At 46.1% G+C, this 20,904-nt stretch overlaps 1 protein-coding gene across 1 annotated transcript in view; it reads right to left on the bottom strand.

The window, feature by feature from the left end:
* GPR39 (G protein-coupled receptor 39) overlaps positions 1–20,658 on the bottom strand; it is a 181,775-nt gene extending 161,117 nt beyond the window's left edge. Inside the window, exon 1 of the mRNA XM_017664964.3 lies at positions 19,633–20,658. Coding sequence (XP_017520453.3) covers positions 19,633–20,488 — 856 coding nt within the window. The 5' untranslated portion in view covers positions 20,489–20,658. The remainder of the gene's footprint in view (positions 1–19,632) is intronic.
* Positions 20,659–20,904: the final 246 nt, after the last annotated feature.

Below are 20,904 nucleotides of genomic sequence, written 5' to 3'. Positions count from 1 at the left end.
AGTTACCCATACACTGGAAGGTCTTTGGGAGCACATGATGGGGGTCTCCCCCTGACTTTGGGCCTAGAGCATAGGACAGCATGAAACAGGAATATTATGCTTATTTTCTGAAAGAATCAAGGAACAGAGAATAGTAATATCCCTCAAGGTAGGCATCTTATGAGCTATAGGTCAGCCCACCTTTTAATTTAAATAGTAATTTCTGTTTGCTAAGGCCTTTGCTCCCATAGACAAAAAGCAGAGAACGATGTCCTTCAGGAGGACAGAGGAGGGCAGGCCAGATGGAACAATCTGGAGCTCTCCCATCCCCCTGGAGTTGTTGAAAGGCTGCCCTTAAAAAGGGCACATGTGTCTCATCTCCATCCTGGTGCCAGCTGCAACTGAACCACTTTAGTCTCCTTTTTTTTTATTTTTAATGACAATGCTACCATTAACTTTTAAAAATCTCTGTGACTGAAAAAGTCTCAATCAGGACATGCTAAAATGCTCTGAAGTGTTTTAGCTGTGCTCACCATTAATTCCTTCCTTCCCGTGACCCTGATGTCAGTGGTCATTAAGCTGTGTTAACTGGTGGATCTCTTTCTTGTGTCCATCAAATCATTAATCCAAGCACAAGTTAGCATTTACATGCCCGCTCCTGGACTTGAAATGAATGTCAAGGGCATCTCCAGGTGCCATTCCCCTGTCTTCTATCAGTCTATCACCTAAGTCACTGTGCCCCTCACATAAGAAGCCGAGAAGCCTCTTAGTTTATCAGGTGGAAAGATAGACATGAGCAGCTAGGGAAGGAGGAAGGTAAGGTTTAAGGATAAAACCACCCAAACTCTGCCCAGACAGAGGGTTCCCATGTGAAGACAACAAAGGCTTTCTGGGGAGATAACTTCCTTGCCTTTTGGGGCCAGGCCAAACCAGTTCCAACCAGATCCCAATGGGGGTGCAATCGAACAGACCTAAGAACTGCCCAAACCACGCCTCATCGTGGGAAAGGACATGCTCACTGAGAGGGATGGCTATATAGATGGACCAGTCAATCAAATGACCCCACCTTGTCAAAGGGGCACCTCCCCACCAGAAAGCAATATATAGGCCTTCCACCTAATGGATGGAGGCCTTTGTCTGCTGGTCTGCTCCTCCCTTGGAGTTTATTCAAATTAAACTCTCGCTCTCCTTTACTACTGTGTCTCTGCCTTTCAATTCTTCATTTCAGCAGGGCCAAGAACCAAGGAGGACAAACTTGACCCACAAAAAGTTCAGACCCCTCAGAAGAGGCAAAAAATGACGGGAACCCAGTAGTACAGCTCCAGAGTCCAGACTCTTCATACCTTTTGGCCCAATCTAGTCACGAACCACAGTTCAGGCTACCATGGGGCAGGTGGAAGGGGTTTTCCAGAACTTTCTGTCCCAACAGTACTCACTGCAATAACCACTGTCAGAAAACTGTCACAGCCCTTTAGCCAATGTTTCTTCCAGTGATGGCAGCAGCCAGAAAGGGACTGCCATCTGGAGAAGGCTGGGGTTCATGGGCTGCCATCAGCACTCGGAGCTGTCACTAGACCTTTGCGGCTGGTGTTCTGTACTCACAAGCTGATGGCACAGGAAAGGTGCAAGCAGGCGCCATATTTTGGTGCAGCCCACAAGCCCTGACCAGGCACCCAAACTTCAGTTCTTTCGCGTACAAATGTGTGAAACTGCCCAGTGCAGGTGAAGCAAGGTGCCTGCGGCAAACAGACAGTATGAGCTGTGTATTCAGATTCTTTAACAAACAAACATTGTGTTAAGCAAACAAAACATGTCCTGGCCACCTCCACCTCTAGGCTATGCAGTGTGAGAATTGCTTGAAACATCAGGAAAATGGGTGAATACTCTCCATTCCCCAGGATTTTTTTTTTTTAAATCACATTTCTCTCCAGAGCCATCTAAGCCTGTATGGAAATGGAACCTCTTCAGGAATGAACCCAAAACAATCATGTGAAGCAAAGTAAAGTGTTTCTCCTAAAACTACCCTTTTTCTGGAAGGTATTCAATCAGGATGTCCCTTCAACTCTGTTCTGAGTGGTAACACTTTGCTATATGGAAAAGATAAGGATAATCTCAAATCTGTCCAAAGACACCTAATCTTCCTGTAACAAAAGTCCCACCATTGTCAAGGAGAGCAGGCGGCCTGTATGGAACAACTCTATATTTTCAAAGGAGCTGTTACAGTAATCTGCCCTCCTTTCAGAGCCATTTGCCAAGAGCCTCCTGGCATATTGCCTCGGTATGTCTGAAAGGTGATTTCTACACACAATACCTTTATTTTGAGCTCCACATTAGCTTGTCATCAAGATACCATTACTTAAAAAAAAAAAAGAGTAGCCACTCACCTTTTGTTTTCTCTTGATTTTTAAAGTAAATGGTGGGCTTGACTACACTGTGATTTTCCAGGTTTAACTGCTTATTTAGATCAAATTTCACATTGCATACTTATTACAAATGGCCAGGTAGAGCATGAAGAGAAATCATGTTTGCAATTTGGCCTTTCAGGTTATTTATGTTAGAAAAATAGAAAGCTGCACCATGGGGGACTATTTTTATGAAAGTTGTTATAAATGGCATCATGGCTGTAGCCCCGCCTTTTGGCATGTGGCACTAATCACTGATGTGCCAATGTCAAAAAACTAAATATATACATGCTGGGTGCTACATATTAATGTGCCAAGAGAGGAAAGCAGGGGAATTCCTGACAGCTATGTAGCAAGGAAATGAGCAATTGTGTGCATATTTTTCCCTTCTCTACAACCTGTAGACACTGTGTGTGTGCCCTTAGGATGTGACAGAAGGACAGAGAGAATGGCTAACATGTGACTCAGAACTAAGTAGGGCTTTCAACATGTAACAAAGGTCATGCACTTCACAGCCTAAAGCTCAGGTTGGCAGGTTTTTTCTTTAAAGAGCCAGACAGTAAATATTTTAGGCTTTATAGGGCCATATAGTCACTGTCACACATCCTTTTTTTTCCCTGCAATTCTTTAAAAATGTAAAAACCATGCTTATGTTACAGGTATTGTGAGTAATATGTGTGCAGTTTGCTGACCCCTGGCCTGAGCAAATTCAGTGGTTGTCTGCCACTGACCTCAAGCTATCAATGTATGTAAAACTCATAAAAGTGGCTCAGGATCCTCCTACTTGAGTCAGAGCTATGACTTGATTGTACATAAGCATGGATCACACACAATCGGTTGGACCTTGTGTGTCTAACTTCACCCCTTGAGTGCAACCATGATCCTTCTGGCCAGGAACTGAAAACACCCCTTCAAATTAAGCTCGAACGCTGTCTCCTTCAGGAAGTCATCACAGACTACTCTAGCACATCCACCCTCTTCTCTAAGCCCCGGTACTCCCTGACGCACCAGGTCCTCAGCATGTGGCCACGCTGCTGTAACGACAGCCCCCAACCTCCTCCTCATACTGTAGGCTTCACCAAACATTCTTGCCCACATATCTCACTCAGGCTGCAATTGCAGCCAGACAGGAAGGCTCCAAGAGGTCAGGGGTGTCGCCCAAGGTCTCCTTACCAGGTGAAGGCTAGCTGCTTACTCGGCCCATCTGCCCTGGTTCCCTTAGCCTGTCTGTCTGCCTTCCCTGAGGGCTTGCAGTTTTCTGGAAGTCAGGAACCATGCCTCATGCTTACCACATAGGACCTGATAACTATAGACCCAACTGGTACTGGTTGCTTGGTAAATACCTCAGTTAGACTTAGGGATGAAGTCCAGATGTGCAGACATGCAGGCTACAAAGACACTGAAGGTAGGAGACAGGGTTGAGGTGGTCGCTGCTTGCTCTTACCCTAAGGCCCCATATGTACTTTCAGACACAAAACTGTCACCCCGCCAGTGACAGATGCTGTGTGGGCAGAGCCAGGGCCTCACCTGCCCTCTAGTCTCCTCCAGTACTCTCGGACCCTCCCACCACACACACTCCCCACATTTCTCTCCCATGAGCATCCAGGGAGCATGGTATAACACAAAGCTTTCAAACCGTGGGTCAGGACTTATTCATGATCATAAAATTAATGTAGTGGCTCAAGGCTGGCATTTTTATGAAGAAATGACTAGAAAATACCAAAATGTATTTCACCTTCTCAGGTAAGGAAGAGTGAATGCTGTTCAATGAAACTTCTGTGTGTGTGTGTGTGTGTGTGCGCGCGCTCGCGCACTATGTTGTGATTTAAAAGTTCAAGCAGTTCTAAAGAAGTGGTAAGACCACCAGTGGTAAGTAACACCGGGGTCAAATCCACCTCTGCCACTTAATTGCTGTGTTACCTTAGGCAGGCTCCTTAAACTCTCTGTATTCTAATCTTCTTTTTTGTGAACTATAGTAAATAATGATATCCACCTCATAGGGTTTTTCTGAGAACTGAATAAATGAATATATGAAGGCTCTTGGAGCACCACGCGCATGGCAAAATCTCAAAAACTGAAAAGCTAGCTAACATAATCAGTACTCCCAATCATCCACAGAGCCCCACTGCAGGAGAGGATATACTACTGTTATCCCATTTAACTGATGGAAACTGAGGCAGAGGGAAATGGACAAAGCAGACCGCCAAAGCACATCCAGAAGTTTCCACCTCTTCCATCCACAAGGCAACACCATCTCATACCACCAAAATTTTTTCCAGCCCAGGGGGCTCCTTACTAGTTGAATATAATTACAAATATTACCTGCTACTGTTAGGGTGCAGGCTTCCGAGGCTTCCCCAGAGAACAAACTATACAGGCATAGAGATGTAAATTCAAGCAAAGTCTTTATTCAGCCAACTAGTTGGGGTCCAAGTCAGCCCGATGCAGCGGGTCTCAACAAGGACCCCGAGCACTCAGAGCCAAGGGTTTATATAGCAATTTCAAAGCACTTAACTCATAGCAATTTTCTATAACTATACATTATTCTTGCAAGACATATATCCTGGGGTTAAGCAAGGGCAGGGTAAGACTACTCCTCAATGGTTAGGGAGGTTCTGCACGATAAGCTTGGTATGTAAGATTTACTGACCAAGGTTAGCTGACCAAGGGTCACAGCTGCCTACCACCCGGTGCTCATGATTAACTTGTTTTTCAAGGCCTTACCCAGTTCCAGTTTTTCTTTCTAAGTCACATACTCAGAAAATGGCTTCTAGGCCTTTAAGATGGCTATGCTTATGCTAACCTATTTCTATTCTTACACTACCAACATTTCCCCACTTTGTGATAAGGATTCATCAATCCTTACTGTCTGTAAAGTGCTCAGAGCACCTCGCAGACAAGTGCAGTATAAATTCAAAATGTCATTTTAACGTTCTCATTATTATTATTAAAATGGGCAAAGTGGAAAGAATATGATTTCAGCACTGCAAGTTTTAATGGGCATTGAGAATGTGGATTCTGGGAACAATTGGTTACCACAGTGCCTATATCTCAGATCTGACTAGCATGACATAAGTAATGCCTAAGCCATCAACTTTGTTTATTTCACAATGAAAGTCATCTGACTCTCCTTGGGGCAGAGTTTTTTGTGTTTTTGGAAATAAAGCTCTGCTTGATGACACTCTTCCAAAAATTCATTTTGATGTATCGATTGCCAAGGTCAATAATGCCCTGGCCTTCCAGGTACATGAAGAAACCATCAGCATATTCATTTATCACAAGTTCCCACCCACAATGGGCTCCCAGAGTCTGGAGCTGCTCTTGCTCTTGTTGTGCTACTTCTCACAGAATAAAGATCAAAGTCAAACAACTTCAGAATTATCGGGAACTCAGGTTGCTTCTGAGTGTACACCTCACCATCTGGGATAAGATTCCAGAGGCTCCTCAAAGCCATCAAGAATCACCTTTCCTGGGCTGCCACCTTTATCCTGAAAAGGAGCTCAAAAACATTTTTATATTACATCAGGAAATGATATATGATGGAATAAAATGCAAATGTACATGCATCTTTAAAATAAAGAGGACACTTCACAGACTTACTACCCATGGAGTGCTTATTAAGACTAGAACTCAGATCCCTTTTTTGTGTTATTTCTAATGGAGAATTTTAAGATAGAAACCTCAAGTTCATCCCCTTCCGGGTCCCTCAAAATAAATTGAGATTGGCACAAGATGATACACCACTTGTCCAGCAAGGACTAAAACAAAGTTCTCTTGAATCCTCAATCAGAATTCTTCCTGTGATATGGCAAGGTCATTGTAGCAAACTAGCTTTTATTGAGGACCTCCTTCATGCCAGGCACTGCACTAGAGGCCTCCATCTACTTCCCACTGAAGCTCAAATCAGCCTCTGAGGACACCGTACATCCATGTAGAGATAATCAAACTGAAGTTCTGAGCTGTTTTGCCCAAGGTCACCCACACTTGTGTGGCAAAGGGGATAGAATATATGCCTGTTGTGCTGTTCCACAGTGTTCCTTTGTAGGTCAGGAGACTGTTCACATGCCACATTAAATTTATGCCTTTTGGCATCCCTTTGCCACCTCTAGTAGGCTGAAAAATGTCCCCCCAAAATATCAGGTCCTAGTCCCTAGAATATGGATATGTTACCTTAAAGGGGAAAAGGGTCTTTGCATATGTGATTAAGCTAGGGATCTTGAGATGAAGAGATGATCCTGAATTACCAGCACTGGCGTTAAATTCCGTCCGGTGCATACTTACAAGAGGGAGGCAAAGCGAGGTTGGATACACACACAGGAGAAGATGATACGAAGATAGAGTGGGGAGAAGTTTGGAGACACTAGCCTTGTAGATTGCAGTGATGCAGCCAGAAACTGAGGAATACAGGCAGCAATCAGAACCTGGGAGACCCAAGGGAGGGATTCTCCCCCAAAGCCTCCAGAGGTTGTGCGACCGTGCTGACACCTTGATTTCAGCCCAGTGAAACTTATTACTTACTTCTGGCCTCTGGAACTGTGGGAGCATGCATTTCTATTGTATCAAGCCACCAAGCCTGCAGTCATTTGTTAAAGGAGCCACAGGAAAGTGATGCACCCCACCTGCCATCACTCACATCACTCAGGACAGAGTACTTACATACTTCAGGCCCTGTCTGCAGACTGAGAAGCCCATATGGTCATAATCCCCCCCACACACACACCTATTCTCAGCACATACAGCTCATGGCAGGCTCCAAAGGGAAGGCTTGGAGTGTACACGACTCCCACTCAGGAATCACCACCACGACGAGTCCATGAGGAAAGGGTCTGGAGAACAGCCTCCTTGCATCTCAACTTGCAGGGAGAGAACAGAAATCACCCCAGTGACAGATTCCAGCTGACATAAAAATCAAAGATTAATCAGCATTTCAACATGAAGCTAAAACATTTCTAAACAAAACTCTTCACAAAGGACTGTTTCTTCTCTCCCAAATAACGTTTTGAATTTCCAGAAGGCAATAAATTCACCTCATGTATACCCTATGTTGCCTCATAAATATTCCTGACTTCAAAGGTGGTATTTTACATACGAAACAAGAAGTCCTGGCTCAAGGCTAATATTATATTAAGATATAACTGGACGATGCCAGAGAAAGCAGTGGGTGCACCTGACCCTGAGGCACAGCCAAGACTTTCGTTCCCCAGGCCACGGTCCAAACAGAAACTGATTTGTGGTGATGCAAAGCCACAATCCAATACCTGGCCAGTGACCTGGGTGAATGAGTCAGGTTCCCAGAAAGGAAATAGACCCTGTGGGTTTGACATTAACCGGCCTCCTGATAACGGCATTTGGGACGGTGGGGGAGAGCACAGCGGGTGCTCTCTGCTGGGTCCTCCTCCCCTGTCCTTCTAACTGGTTTACACACTAAGATGACCTGACCCCTGGGAAACCTCACCAAGGACCCAGCAAGGGAAAGGACACAGGAAGATAACCCACAAGAGCCGAGCTGGGGGAAATTCTAGAGTGAAGGAACTCAAAATGATGGTGCTATTCGTCAAGTCCCATAAGAGCCCTGGAGGGGGGCCTTCTGTGTATGCTCCTGGCTGTGTCACAGGCTTCCCAGGTACAGCCTCAGCTGTCCCTGGGGACCTCTCCCTGCCTGGAGTCTGCTGGCACTGTTCATCATGCTGCCCTACTCCCAGCCTCACCAAGCCAGTGAGTCTTGCCTCTGGGACTGTGACCCAGAATGGAGTGACAGCAAAGATGGGAGAATGTCTGAAGCTCATCTTCTTGATAGTGGAGGCCAGGCAGCTGTCCTTCCCCCTAGATCCCTGAACAGTCTGGTTCTTAGCCTTTCCTCTGACTTTGTGAGCTACTCTTCACACTTCCAGAAAATTCCTTTTCTCTTAGTAAGTCAGGAGGAGTTTTGCAGCTTGCTGTCAAAGAACCTTCATACAGCCACCTAATTCCAGGTCTTCACGGCCAGGCCCAGCCTGCCTTTCCAACTTCCTCTTCCCCTGCTATCAGGCCTGGCCTCTCCACTGGAATCACCTACAGAGCTTAAATAATACAGATAGCAGGACTGCATCCCAAAATAACTGGAGTGAGGTATGGTTTAACACTCCACAGGTGATTCTACAAATAGCAGGGTTGACAGCTACCACCTCTCATGGCCCTTCACAGCCAAACCTATCATTCGCCATCATCAGAACCCATGGGCCAGCACCCCCTCCATGTCTATGCTCCTCACACTGCCTGCCTACCTGCAACACACACCATACCATGGCCATCTGTCTTCTTGCAGTCCTTCTTGCCACTCCTCTGGTCAAAAGTCTTCTGTGGTTCCCCAGTGCCTCCACTGTGTAGTCCAAATGCTTTAGGCAAGTTATCAACTGCCTCCATGTTTGCCCTAATCTACTTTGCAATCTAGATTCACTATTCACTGCTCCCCTCTGGGTCCCTCACTCCAGTCCAACTGTCCTATTACCTATTATGTGGACATACAGAGTTCTTCATGCAAACACCAAGCCCATTCACTTTAAACTGGAAATGAGGCTGCTGGCTTTTTCACACAATTCCTGGGAGAGCCAGAGAACAGGATCTGCAACCAAGAATCCATCAGATCTCCCACCAGCCAAGTCCATGCAGACCCTGCTGCAGAAGCTCTGCCAACCGCTGGCTGGGGGCGCCACCCTGGTCCTCTTGTTTTTGCTTTCGATGCTGCTTTGTCAGACACTGGCACTGTCCCCAAGAAGACTCCATGTGGCTGCTTTCCTTTCCATCACTCTCTTCTGAATGAGACTGTCAGGTCAGTGCAGGTGATTGATGCAGCCCAGGTCCCATGCTGTACCCCACTTTCAAGGGTGCTGGGAAAACAAGTTCTGACCACTCACTCCCCTGGGGAAGCAGGACTCAAAAGGAGGGAAATCCTCCAAACATCAGAAGAGTACTCAAAAGCTGTAAGGGAACCTAGAAGCAAGACCAGAACACCACCAGACTTGGCATCATGGTCTCTTCCCTCCCCACCCCTGCCACTCACAATTCCCCAGCAGGACCACATCGCCCTCTGTTTAGGGAAGCAACACGGACTTTGGAGTCAGATCCCAGGTCAGATCTCAGTGGGGCATGGCCTTGAGCAATTCTGAAAAATGGATTTAATTCTGCCCTCCTGACGGTGATGTTAGAAAGAAGAGAGATGAAATATAAAGGCTGGTGCCTGGGCTGGGTGGTCCCCATGTCTGGCCAGCCTTGGGAGCATAATCCTAGAGCAGGGAGAGCAACAGGAAGCATGAGGAACAGAACCACCACTTCAAATGAAGAACCAAATGCCTCATTTTCTGGGCATCTCATAAGCCCCCTTGAATTTTCTTGTAAATATTAAAATTTTGCAACCCAGAACCAGCTTACTTCATAAACAGCCATTAGCCCCCAGCCTTCATCAAGGGTATTTTTAAGCTTCCTTCTACAAGGCTCAACCTCCATACTTTGATGCTCCAACTAAAGAAATATGAAGCTCCTTGAAGGGGAGAACCCTTGTATCCTGATCACTACAGTCCCAATAAGATCATGCACATTTTATGCTTTCAAAAATCCTGATGAAAGTACCACCAAAAAGAAACACAAAGATTTACCCTGGAAGAGCCAGGTAAAGCCAGTCCAGGAAGGCTTCCTGGAGGAAGTGGGCCTTCAAGAGATTCAATAGTGAGGAAAACTCCAGGCTCAAGAAAGGGAACAGCCTGCTTCTATATACATTTCCTTCATCCTCTGGAAAGCAACCTTCAACCACCAAGGCCTCCCATTTGCCTCCCGTCAAGACAAAGTTGAATTTGAAAAACACTGACAACCTATCAGCCGTCCTTTAAATATAAAAAATGTGCAGCTGTCATTTCAACATGATATTTAATCCTTCAGAAATGCAACAGAAGTAAACCCATAAATTTCCTGGAAAGCTTCGTTTCTGCTGAATATATCATGTCTTCCAAAGAATAATAATACATAAAGTCAAAGACCAAATGACTTCCGCTCATGCCAAACACCCCATCCTTAGGGTTTTATGTCTAAGGTAATTTCCCTTCACTAGAGAAAGAGGATGGCTTTTCTCTGAGTTCAGTGAACCCCATGCTCTCAACTGGGCTTACTTGGCCTTTCTGCATGTCTTTGATGTCACAGCCAGTTAGACATTTAACAAGTAGCACAGCAATTTGATGCTGCAGCCTTGCCTCCTGATCCCTGTCTGTCAGGTTCTGGTAACACCACAGCTCTCCGACTACCCAGCCGCCCCCGAGAGGAGTAGAGCAGCATGATGAGACATTGCAAAAGCCTCTGGCTGCCAGGATGGAGCTTAGACACAGAAAGTGCAAACAGGAAATTTTGTCAAATTTCTCAATTGGCAGGAACCCTAACATCAGAAAATGGTAAAGTTTGTCAGCCAGGACACCTCTTTCTTACTCAGGCTTACTTTCAGCACTGGGGTTAACTTCCTCCCTGCCTTTTCCATTTGGAACTAAATGACAAGGATGTAGGCAGTCTCTCCTCTGCGATGAGGGCTCTGGGAAGCACCAGAGCTGCCCAGACATTCATTCATTCGCCATTTATTTAGCACCTACTAAGTGCCGGGCTTTGAGGAAAAGAGCTACAAAAACTATGATGATTCAGTCAATCCACTACCATCTTCCTCTCACTTCCTGACAACTGAGGTGTCCATGATTCCAAAAATCCAGTCAGTGGGACTCAAGCCTAAACAAGACTGTGAAAGTCCACGGAAAATTCCATGGTGACCTGGAAGTCGGTAAACTTCCTAACCACTGAGCACAGAGCAGGGGCTGAACAAGTGGTTGGTGAATCAGCGAATGGCTGGACCATAGGTATAGTTCTTGGAACATGGGATTTTTTGAAGAGATGCCTCTAGAGATTGGGCCTCTCCTGGAAGATATAACTAAGATAGGACATGTATTTACTTGGAGGCCCCAGAGTTCACAGAATGTATTAGCTTTCTATTGTGACTTCACAAGTTAATACCAATTTCGTGGCTTAAAACAACTTCTATTCATTAGCTCACAGTTCTGTAGATCAGAATACCAGACAAAGCATGGCTGAGCTCTCTGCTCACTATCTTAACATACTGGCCAGGGTGAGTTCTTTTCTGGAGGATCTGGGGAGAAATTCACCTGAGCTTATTCAAGTCCCCATTTCCTTAGTGGCTCTCAGCAGCTAGGAGCTACCTACATTCCCTTTCAGAGGACCCCAGAATTTTCAAAACCAACAATGGAGATTTTCTCCCACATCTAACTCCTCCTATGCTTTGAATCTCTGACTTCTCCTGTCTCTGTCCTCTAGACCCAGATTTAAAGGATCAGGCGGTTTGATGAAGCCCATGTACATAATCTCCCTGTCTTAAGGTCAACAGATTTGAGACCTTAATTACTTTGGCAAAATCCTTTTACTGCAACAGCTTGCTTGGCGTTTGATTGAATAAGTGGGAGAAGGTGTGTATGTACCGAAGGCTTCAGAAATTTCAGGAGTCATCTCAGATCTTTGTCTATCACAGGGCAGGAGAGGAGGAAGGCAGATAAGGCCTGAGTGACTTCCCGAGGGTCATATTTTGTGTGGTTCCCTCCTTTCCAGAAGCAGCAGCCATTGTCCAGGATTTCTATTTCTGAACCCTCAAAGCAGCACACACCCACTATGTCCCCAGCCCAGTAGGGAAGGTTAAAGAAACAGGCGCATGCAAGTTCTCTGATCGCAGGGAGCTTCAAGGAAGAAGTGGGGACTTGAAATTGTCCTGAAGAGAGAACTTAGAGCTGTGGCCTAGCTCAGCTCCCTGGAGCTGCCTCCTGACCAGAGCCTACACAGTGTTGGGGCTGCTGGGGCCCATAGGCCTGGAGGACATGAGGGGCTAACTGGAAGCAGAGTCATCCTCTGGCCATGGAGAGCTGACAGCAGCAGCAGCACAAGGCCAAGAGCCTGAGGTCTGGCTAACAGCAGGAAGAATTAGCTGGCTTCAGCCACTGTTTCAGGACTGTGTCCCAATGAAGGGTTGTCTCTCTCATTCTGGGAACATTCCAAGGCCTGTATTTTGACTCCAACTGCAATGAGAAAAAGGTGTCACCCCAGGCTCAGCACTACAGTGTGACCCTGCCTTCCTCCTTAAAACCCTCCAGGGGCTTCCAGGGAGGAGCTTCCAACCCCTTAGCTGTGGCCTTGTCTGGAGCCACCTGTGTGGTGGCTGCTCTTGTCCACCAGGCTGGGCTCGGATACAGCAAAGGAAGAGCTATGGGGTTGGGCAAATCCTTTTACACCCTTTACAAAGCCTGGCTTTTGGGACAGTTGCCCAGCTAAGGAGGTCAAGAAATCCAGCTTCTGTGCTCAAAATGGATCAGCAATACCTCTGTACTAGTCAGTACCTGCTTTCTCTTTCCCCAGGGTGGTAAGCTCCTGGCCCAGATTGAAGGAGATGGCTGCAAGTGAATACCACTTTCGAGGGAAATGAAAACATATTGGTTGGCTATTTTTAAAACATTGTCCCCACTGCATCCCCTACTCATACTCTGAGTGCCCTCTTGTTTAATGTGGCAAAAGGGCTCACTAAGAAATAATCTCTAGAGTTGTCTCATTGTATTAACATCTTGTTAAACAGAGTTTAACAAGGGCTGTTAACCACCACCCTAATCAATTTCATTTCATGGTTACTTCTGGCAGGTACATATGGTAAGAGCTGATATTCAGGGTCTGATTAACACAGACGGCTCCTTTGCTCAAGGGAAATAAAATCTTCAGTGTCCTCTGTGATGGCCTGGAGCTCTGGGAGAAATCAGATCACTTTTAAACAGAACATCTTTAGGTTGAGACTAAGTAGAAAACGGAGGAACAATAAATTTCTGTAGGACTGCACACCCAAGAGAAAATAGAACATTGTTTCCCTTCCAAGCTGAGACTAGTTTCCTCATTTACTCAGTCAGCAAACATTCATTGAACATCTGCCACGTGCAGGTCCCATGCATGCTAGGGTGGAGGTGCAGTGCTGAGCAGAATCAGGGAGAGCTCCTGCTCTCGAGGAATTGGAAGGCAGACAGACATCAGTCGAATGATCTCACAATTAAATGTATTATAACTTAAGTCTTGTTTCAAGGGAGGTTTAATCAAGTCGTGGGGCCTGGGCTGGGCTTCCAGGGGGAAGGCTGAAGATGTTAACCTGGTGAAGGGACTGGCGGAGGGCAGGCAGAGCACAGAATAAGGCAGAAAAGCATTTCAGCCAGAGGAAACAAAAGGTGCCAGAGCCAGGTGGCAGGAGAGAACCCGGCCGCGGGCCAATGGAGGAACTGGTGGGGCCCAGTGGGGCAGAGCAGTTAAGGGATGTTTAGGGACTGAATTGTGTCCTCCCAGTTCGTATGCTGAAGCCCTAATCCTGAATGTGACAGTAATGGAGAGAGGGCCTTCAGGGAGGTAATTAAGGTTAAATGAGGTCAGAATGGTGGGGCTGTAGTCCGACAGGACAGGTGTCCTGTTAAGAAGAGGAAGAAATACCAAGGATCTCTCTCTCTGCACGCACACAGAGGAAAAGCCACGTGAGGCCTCAGCAAGAAGGCAGGCATTTACAAGCCAAGGAAGACGTCTCCCCAACAACCAACTCTGCCAGCACCTCTATCTCAGACTTCTAAGCTTCCAGAACTGTGAGAAAATAAAAGCCTGTTGTTTAAGCCACGCAGCCTGTGGCATTTTGTCATGGCATCCTGAGGTATGTCATTCAAGGGGAGATCTGCACTCCATAAAGTTGGAGAGGCAGCGGACAAGAGGGTCTTTATGTTAAGAATGTTGCTCTTTAGCATAAGAGTCATGGGAAGCCGCTGATGGGTGGGAATGGAGGCATCAATGAGTTCCGAGTGGCTGCAGCATGATGGGCAGCCAAGACAAGGGCCAGAGTAGATAGAGACATTCCTTCAGCGATGACACATCCTTCAGCGAGTAGACTTGCCGGAAACAAAGCAGGAAAGGCCTTCCAGGAGCTCATGCTCTTTGCAGATGCTCCAGAGGAAGGTGCACACTAGGCAGCAGGGCCCAGGTGAGGGAGCACTTATTTGTTTATAAGAACTTACAGCACAGCAATGACCCCTCTTCTCTCCAGAGCTAAGCACCCAGGGAGCAGAGATCGAGCGTCACTTGGGTTGTCCCAGGGTTGCAGACTGAACAGAAGGAAAAGGCAGTGAGAGACGACAGTGCTATCCAAGTGGTGGGTCAGGGGGCCTTGTCCAGCGGCGCAGGGTGGGGCTCCTTGACTCCTAATTAAATATTCTTCCTCTGTGCTGTCTCTACTTGTACCTGCTTTTATTTTGAGTGGTTTTAGTATTAATAAACTGAATGCTTTGCTCAACTGAGGTCTCTACTGCCTTATTACACATTGGCAGCCCCATGAGGCATGCAACTAAGATGAACGAACAGGCTTGCTAATGCATGGGGACTGGGACACCAATATTCCCTTCCATGGGAACTATGCATCTCTCCAACAGAGAAATGAAATCTTTGAGACAGCTTGATTATAAAAATAAGGCAGCATTGTTATATTTGTCTGCCAGGCTGATCACAGGACACTTGCAATTTATGACAGCCATCACAAATAGAAAAATGAACATGAAACACCATTTGTTATGGCCACATCCACACCAATAAATTCTCTTCCAGAATAGAGGTTGTAACCTAAACACTTGAGACAAAACTTCTGAAATATCCAAACATTTGAGTCAAAATAATATCTTACACTAAAAAAAAGTCACTAATTTAATTATGGTGATTTCCTTAAGAAACTGAGATGACATAGCCCTTTATACCACAGAAAAGGCCATCTCTAAGAAAATGAAAGACATAAACGTGATTGGAAGATCAGTATTTAAACTAGACAAGAAAAAGCAACTATTTAAAATTCTGTTGGCACTTCGGAAGTATTTTAGGTATCCATTTCCATGTAATCAGTTGATATACAAGGATTTGTTTCTCAATTAATTATATTTTGTGAGACAGCTTGACACAGGACGCAGGATATCATGAAGTCACTAGAAGGAGGGCTTTGGAAACAGATGCATCAGATGCCAACCCACTGACACCTGAAGGTCTGGCCGGATTAGACCCCTTAATCCTGAGAGAATGTAAAACTGACAAGAATGAAGCCAGGACAGGTGCATCAGTGAAGATTTAAATTGCAAAGAAGAGAAACCTGGGAGAAAGCCCTCTTTATAGTCTTGCAAGATCAAACACAAAGGCTATCGCACATTTTCGTCAGAAAAGTACATACTCAAAAAGCCACACTTGCTTCATTCTGAAAAGTTTTAAGAATTAACATATAATTACAACCTGTGTTTTATAAAATATAAGATAAATTTCATAACTTTCTCTTTCACTTTTCACAATGAAGTCCCAGGCAGACCTCTTTTTACATGAAATCTCAGACTCAGTTTTAAGGAGCTAACTTTAAGAGTTCTTTCCAGGTACTGATTACCCTCAGATCAGGAGGGCCCCCTTTAACATCTCAGAGAGATCACATTCTCTCGCTGTCCTCTGCAGACACGTGACTTGACCTCTAAACCTGGGGCTTAAAAACCCAGAGGATGTGATTCTGGTTTCCTCCGCTCTGCTGTTCTCTGGCCCACTCCACAAATATCTAAATATACATCAACCTTCTTTTTAGCATTTTTTCCACTACAGCAACTCTCAATCTTTTTCCCATCCAAATGCATATGATGGATGCTGTATTCAAGCATCCAAGAATATTTAAGATATAATCCCATGAGCAACCCAAGCTGAAGTACAGTTCCTACCACTACATGCAATTCCCCTTTCCCTGTGGCTCAGGAGAGCAATTCAGAATGCAAAGGAGTGAAATTATTAGAGAGTTCTAAATCTTTCATGATGTTTCTTTAATTTTGTAATATCATGATTATCTGTCAAACTTTTTTTCATCACCATAGTTGAAAGACAGTTACTGCCCTGAGGAAGCAGCTATAACCTAATCCCAATCACTTTAGCCTCTTGAAAGTTACTAAACTGTACTTCTTGTAAACTCCTCTGTGGTTCCACTTAGAGTGGATATTTGACAGCAAGCCACATGTGCAATAGACACAAACACGGGGGTCCATGGACCTACCTGCCACACACACTGAAAATAACTCCAAGTGAGAGTTCAGTAAAATGAGAGGGAGGACTTGAAAAAATCTCTTGAAAGGCAGGTTCTTTTTACACATCAGTATCTCAGGAATAAAGAGCCAAATGCACCTGTTCCTTTCCTCCAGAAAAGGCAGGAATCCAGACCAACAACCTCTGTTCTGGCATTGAACAAGTATTACCAAGGCCATGGTAGCTGTAACCTTGCAAAAAGGAAGTAAGTCCTGTACTGATTTCTCACTGAGCTGACAGGAGGCAAGAAGAGACACTCACGTTTTCAGGAATGTGCACTTTCACAATATTTGCTTTCTCCTGCAAATTGCTTGAGATCTAGGAGGCATCCAACATCTTTCCCAAAGTTCCCCATTTATTTTCATTATTCACCAGCCCGGCACCTTGCCTGAACTGACGCACAACAGCAAAAGCTGCAGAAAGAAAAAATAATATTTTCCACATAGGCTTCCTCATCTTGGGTAGACATGGATTTTGCTTCTGTTATGCAGAAGTTAGCATTTTTAACAACAAGGGGGCGGGGGCACATCCTTAATTGGTTTTTTATTGCCTCGAGCTCCAAAGACATCTTGTGTTATGTCGTCATTTACATTTCACATTAAATGCAAATGTTTGAAATGAGCAAATATTTGCTTTGATACATCTGTTAACTGAAATGCTAAAAAGACAGCTAAATCACTCTATTAAATTCAGCGATTTGTAAACAATTTATATATTCATTTGTTCTGGGTTAAAAATGCCCCAAAGCAGAAGTTTTATGAAACCCACAAACTAAATTGCATTGTATTAATCTGACGATGCAGGCCATGATTTCTCCCTCTTCACTCCATTAATTTATTTCCTAACTTGAGTTAATTAGTGAGGTTCCTATTTTTAAAAGCTCTTTGAAATTCACTGGGAGAGGGGTACTTTAGCAAGAACTGCTTTGAAAACCTCTGCAGAGGAAATAAGCTAAATACCAATGGTAATTCCCCCAAGACACTATCGCACATTGAGCACCTGATTGCCATTCAACAATCTTTATGCAGGGAACACAGTGGGAGATTAATATATAGTTGTTATAGGAAAGGGGTGGGGAGAACTAAAAGAAGGAATGAGCGCAGCAGGGAGAACAAACTCATTCCAGGCCACTACCAGCTGGGTGAGATGATCTCCAAGATCCTATCCATCACTAAGTAAAAGTCTACGGCATTCTGACTTTATGCTACAAAATGGAGACTGACTTTAACTTGGAACGATATCTGCTGAGAGGAAAAGAGACATCTATTGGGAGAAACATGAAAACACAGAGATGGTCCAATAGAAAACAAAGATAAATTAATGACTTTTCCTTGGTCGAATGCAGCCTTAATTTCTCAATGACAGTGGCAGGTAGGGGACTGCATTCAACAACAAAAACAAAATAGGAAATTCTTTCACACTGAAGTTTAAATTTCTGCTCAAAGTTTAAGATATGCCTAAGGGTATATGGGGGAAGGGAGAACTAGCCTTCCAGTAGATGTCCAAGCAAATCCAGTGTTCATTTCTTCCTGGAATCGTTTGAGCAGCAAGCAGTGGGTGAGAGAGACTGAATTGGGCTGGGTGCCCTTCCTTAGTCCCCAGATGACCTTACCTGCTACAGCAGCTTCCAGCAAGCCTGCCGCAGGAGTCAGCGACACCACCAGACCAATCCAGGTAGCACTGTCCCTGTCAAACCCCACTTGATCTCATTTTCCCGTCACCAGGAGCCTGTGAAAGCCCCAGCCAGCCACTCACGTCCTTGCCCTAAGGAGCAAGGTGAGAATCTGGGAGCCGCACTCAACGTGCATTTGAATTAGATCTTCTCCAAGCCTCAAATTCCTCCTCTATGAAATGGAAATATAAATCGCCTAGCATGGCCCCTGATGTAGAGTAGGCAGCAAAAACTGCAAAGTCCCTCCTCTCATTTTGCACAGACACAGAGCAAAATCAAGTCAGCTGTACAGACACACCAGAAGCGGAGGGGAGGATTGAGATAGGACCAGGTTCTTGCCATTTCTTTGAGTGCCTCCAAATTTTCTTTCATGTCTATCCTGGCCCAGGAACCTGTTTCTCAGGTTTCTCACACCAAAACAAACAGCACCATGATTTTTTTCCTTATGCCACACTGGAAAGGGGAGAGGGGAGAAGGGGAAACATTTGTTTTACTAACTCCCTCTTGACTCACACAACCACAATATCTTTTTCTCATTTCTGCTAAAAAATATTTTTAAAACCCTTTGCTCATGTAAACTTTGTTTTTCCATTGAAGCCCCGTCTCCCAGAGGGCAGCCACCAGGCGGGCTTCTGAAGGCCTTGCAGGGGTTTAGACTGTGGGCTCCTTCCTTCCTACACAGAAGATCTGACTTTAAATATTTGCATAACAACAAAAGTTTGCAAAACAAATGGCAACTCTGCAGGGAATTGGGTATTTTGGATGACCCTCCAGGAATCTGTGATTTCAGGAATCAGACAAACAGGCCTGCAGTCCCTGCCATGTTTCTCAGCTCTGCTAAGGAACAGACCCACCACAGCAGAAACTCAAGCACTACCCTGGGGAAAGCAAGTCTGAGAGCTCCAGTTTCTTAAGACTTAGGTAGGGGGTCACTCTTGGGAAATACAATACAGCCCGGAGTGTAGGTGTTCCTGACTGCCTTGCTCCTCCAGAGAAGGAAGACAGGAACAAAATCCAACTGCCTGAGAAAGATTCTCCAGGGTACACGGGCTAGATAAGAATGCTCCCTTTTATCTCTGCAGAACTTGTCCTTCTCAAAAGGACTTTCACCTCGACAGCATTACCTAATTTGACCCTCACATTTCTCAGTGTTACTATCTCCATTTTACCCAAGACATTTTGTGACTTGACAGAGGCCACAGAGCAGTGGTTCTGCAACATGCCCAGACTTCCTGATCCTGGTCCAGTGTTTTCACCATAACCTAAGACCCCAAACCACAGAGAAGAAATATACAGAGGCTCAGATCAATGCCTCTGCAGCCTTCAGAAATTCAGTTTACACTTTTAAGGCAACACTTCTGGCTGGGAGGACAGCGGCGGCGGGTCACTGCTCGCATTTGCCCTCCTCCCAGGACTCACTCAGGAAGACGATGGTCTGCCTCCTGGCCGTCCTGGTCTCCTTGCTCTCCAGCTTCCTCAGCTGCGGCTCTGGCCCCTTCCCGGCCAGCGTGCCCTGCTTGCTCCTCATGAGCACCTGCATCATATTCCAGCACATGAAGGCCACGGAGACCAGGACCACCAGGTAGATGAGGAAGGCGCTGAAGATGCTAGACTGAAACACAGTCCAGCGGCTGGAGAGGTTGGTACAGATGGACATGTTGGAGGTCTCAGGTTGCTCGTGGTGACGGTTACGGGAGTGGTTGCAAGGGAGACCCCGGTGGCTGGGCACGTTCAGCAGCGGGTACTCAACTCCCATGGCAAAAAGCAAAGGCAGGGCCACCAGGGCGGAGGTGACCCAGACGAAGGCGATCAACAACTTCACCTGGCAGGGCCCTGACACAGCCTTATACCTGAAGGGGTGACAGATGGCGACATAGCGCTCGAAGCTGAGCGTCAGCACGTGCAGCAGCGTGGCATAGCTGCAGGCCTCAAACAGGAAAGTGTGGAGCTTACAGGCCAGGGCATTGCTGGGCGTGGTCAAGGGGTTCCAGACGATGCTGTAAAACTCCATGGGCATGCCAATGAGGAAGACCAAGATGTCCGAGCAAGCCAGGCTCACCATGTGATCTGTCACTTCCTTCTGCAAGTAGCCTTTCTTCTGCAGTACCTGGGTCACCCGAATAGTGACACTGTTTCCCAGAATGCCCACCATGAAGATGAGCAGGTACACCAGGATGAGGGTGATTTTGATCCAGGTGGCCACCTCGAACTCGGGGACATGACTGTGATCGATGACATAGGAGCAGTCACTGGCAGGGCCGCTGTGTGAAGCCATGAGGTTCAAAGACTTTCTCAACTTCCCTTCTTCTTCCCAGCAGAACCCAGCGTTCTCAGCTCGACTCAGCAGAATGGGCGCAGAGCTTTCTCTCACTGGAGCTCACTTGGAAAAGGTTAACTTAATATTTCAGGTGCTTTCACGGAAACTTCCTGGAGCAGCCCAACCCAGCCGAGATTGAGGCTCGGGGGTGGGGTTTGGGGTGTGGGAGCGAGCAGGGCGGGGAGAGCGCGGAAGGAAGAGGGTCTAGGCTTCCCGCCCGGCGTGAGTCCCGCAGCCCACAGGGCGCCAGCGCTCCTAGTCCTTGGCCGCGTACGCTCTGCCGTGCAGCCCTCTGCTCTGCTCCAGGCTGCCTGGCGATTGCCGGCCCCAACCCACGCTCTGAGAGCACCCGCGCCCGGGCTGCTGGAGGCGGC

This window comes from Manis javanica, chromosome 7 (genome assembly GCF_040802235.1).
Source record: "Manis javanica isolate MJ-LG chromosome 7, MJ_LKY, whole genome shotgun sequence".
Taxonomy (NCBI): Eukaryota; Metazoa; Chordata; class Mammalia; order Pholidota; family Manidae; genus Manis; species Manis javanica.
This window is presented reverse-complemented; position numbering and strand designations above follow the sequence as displayed.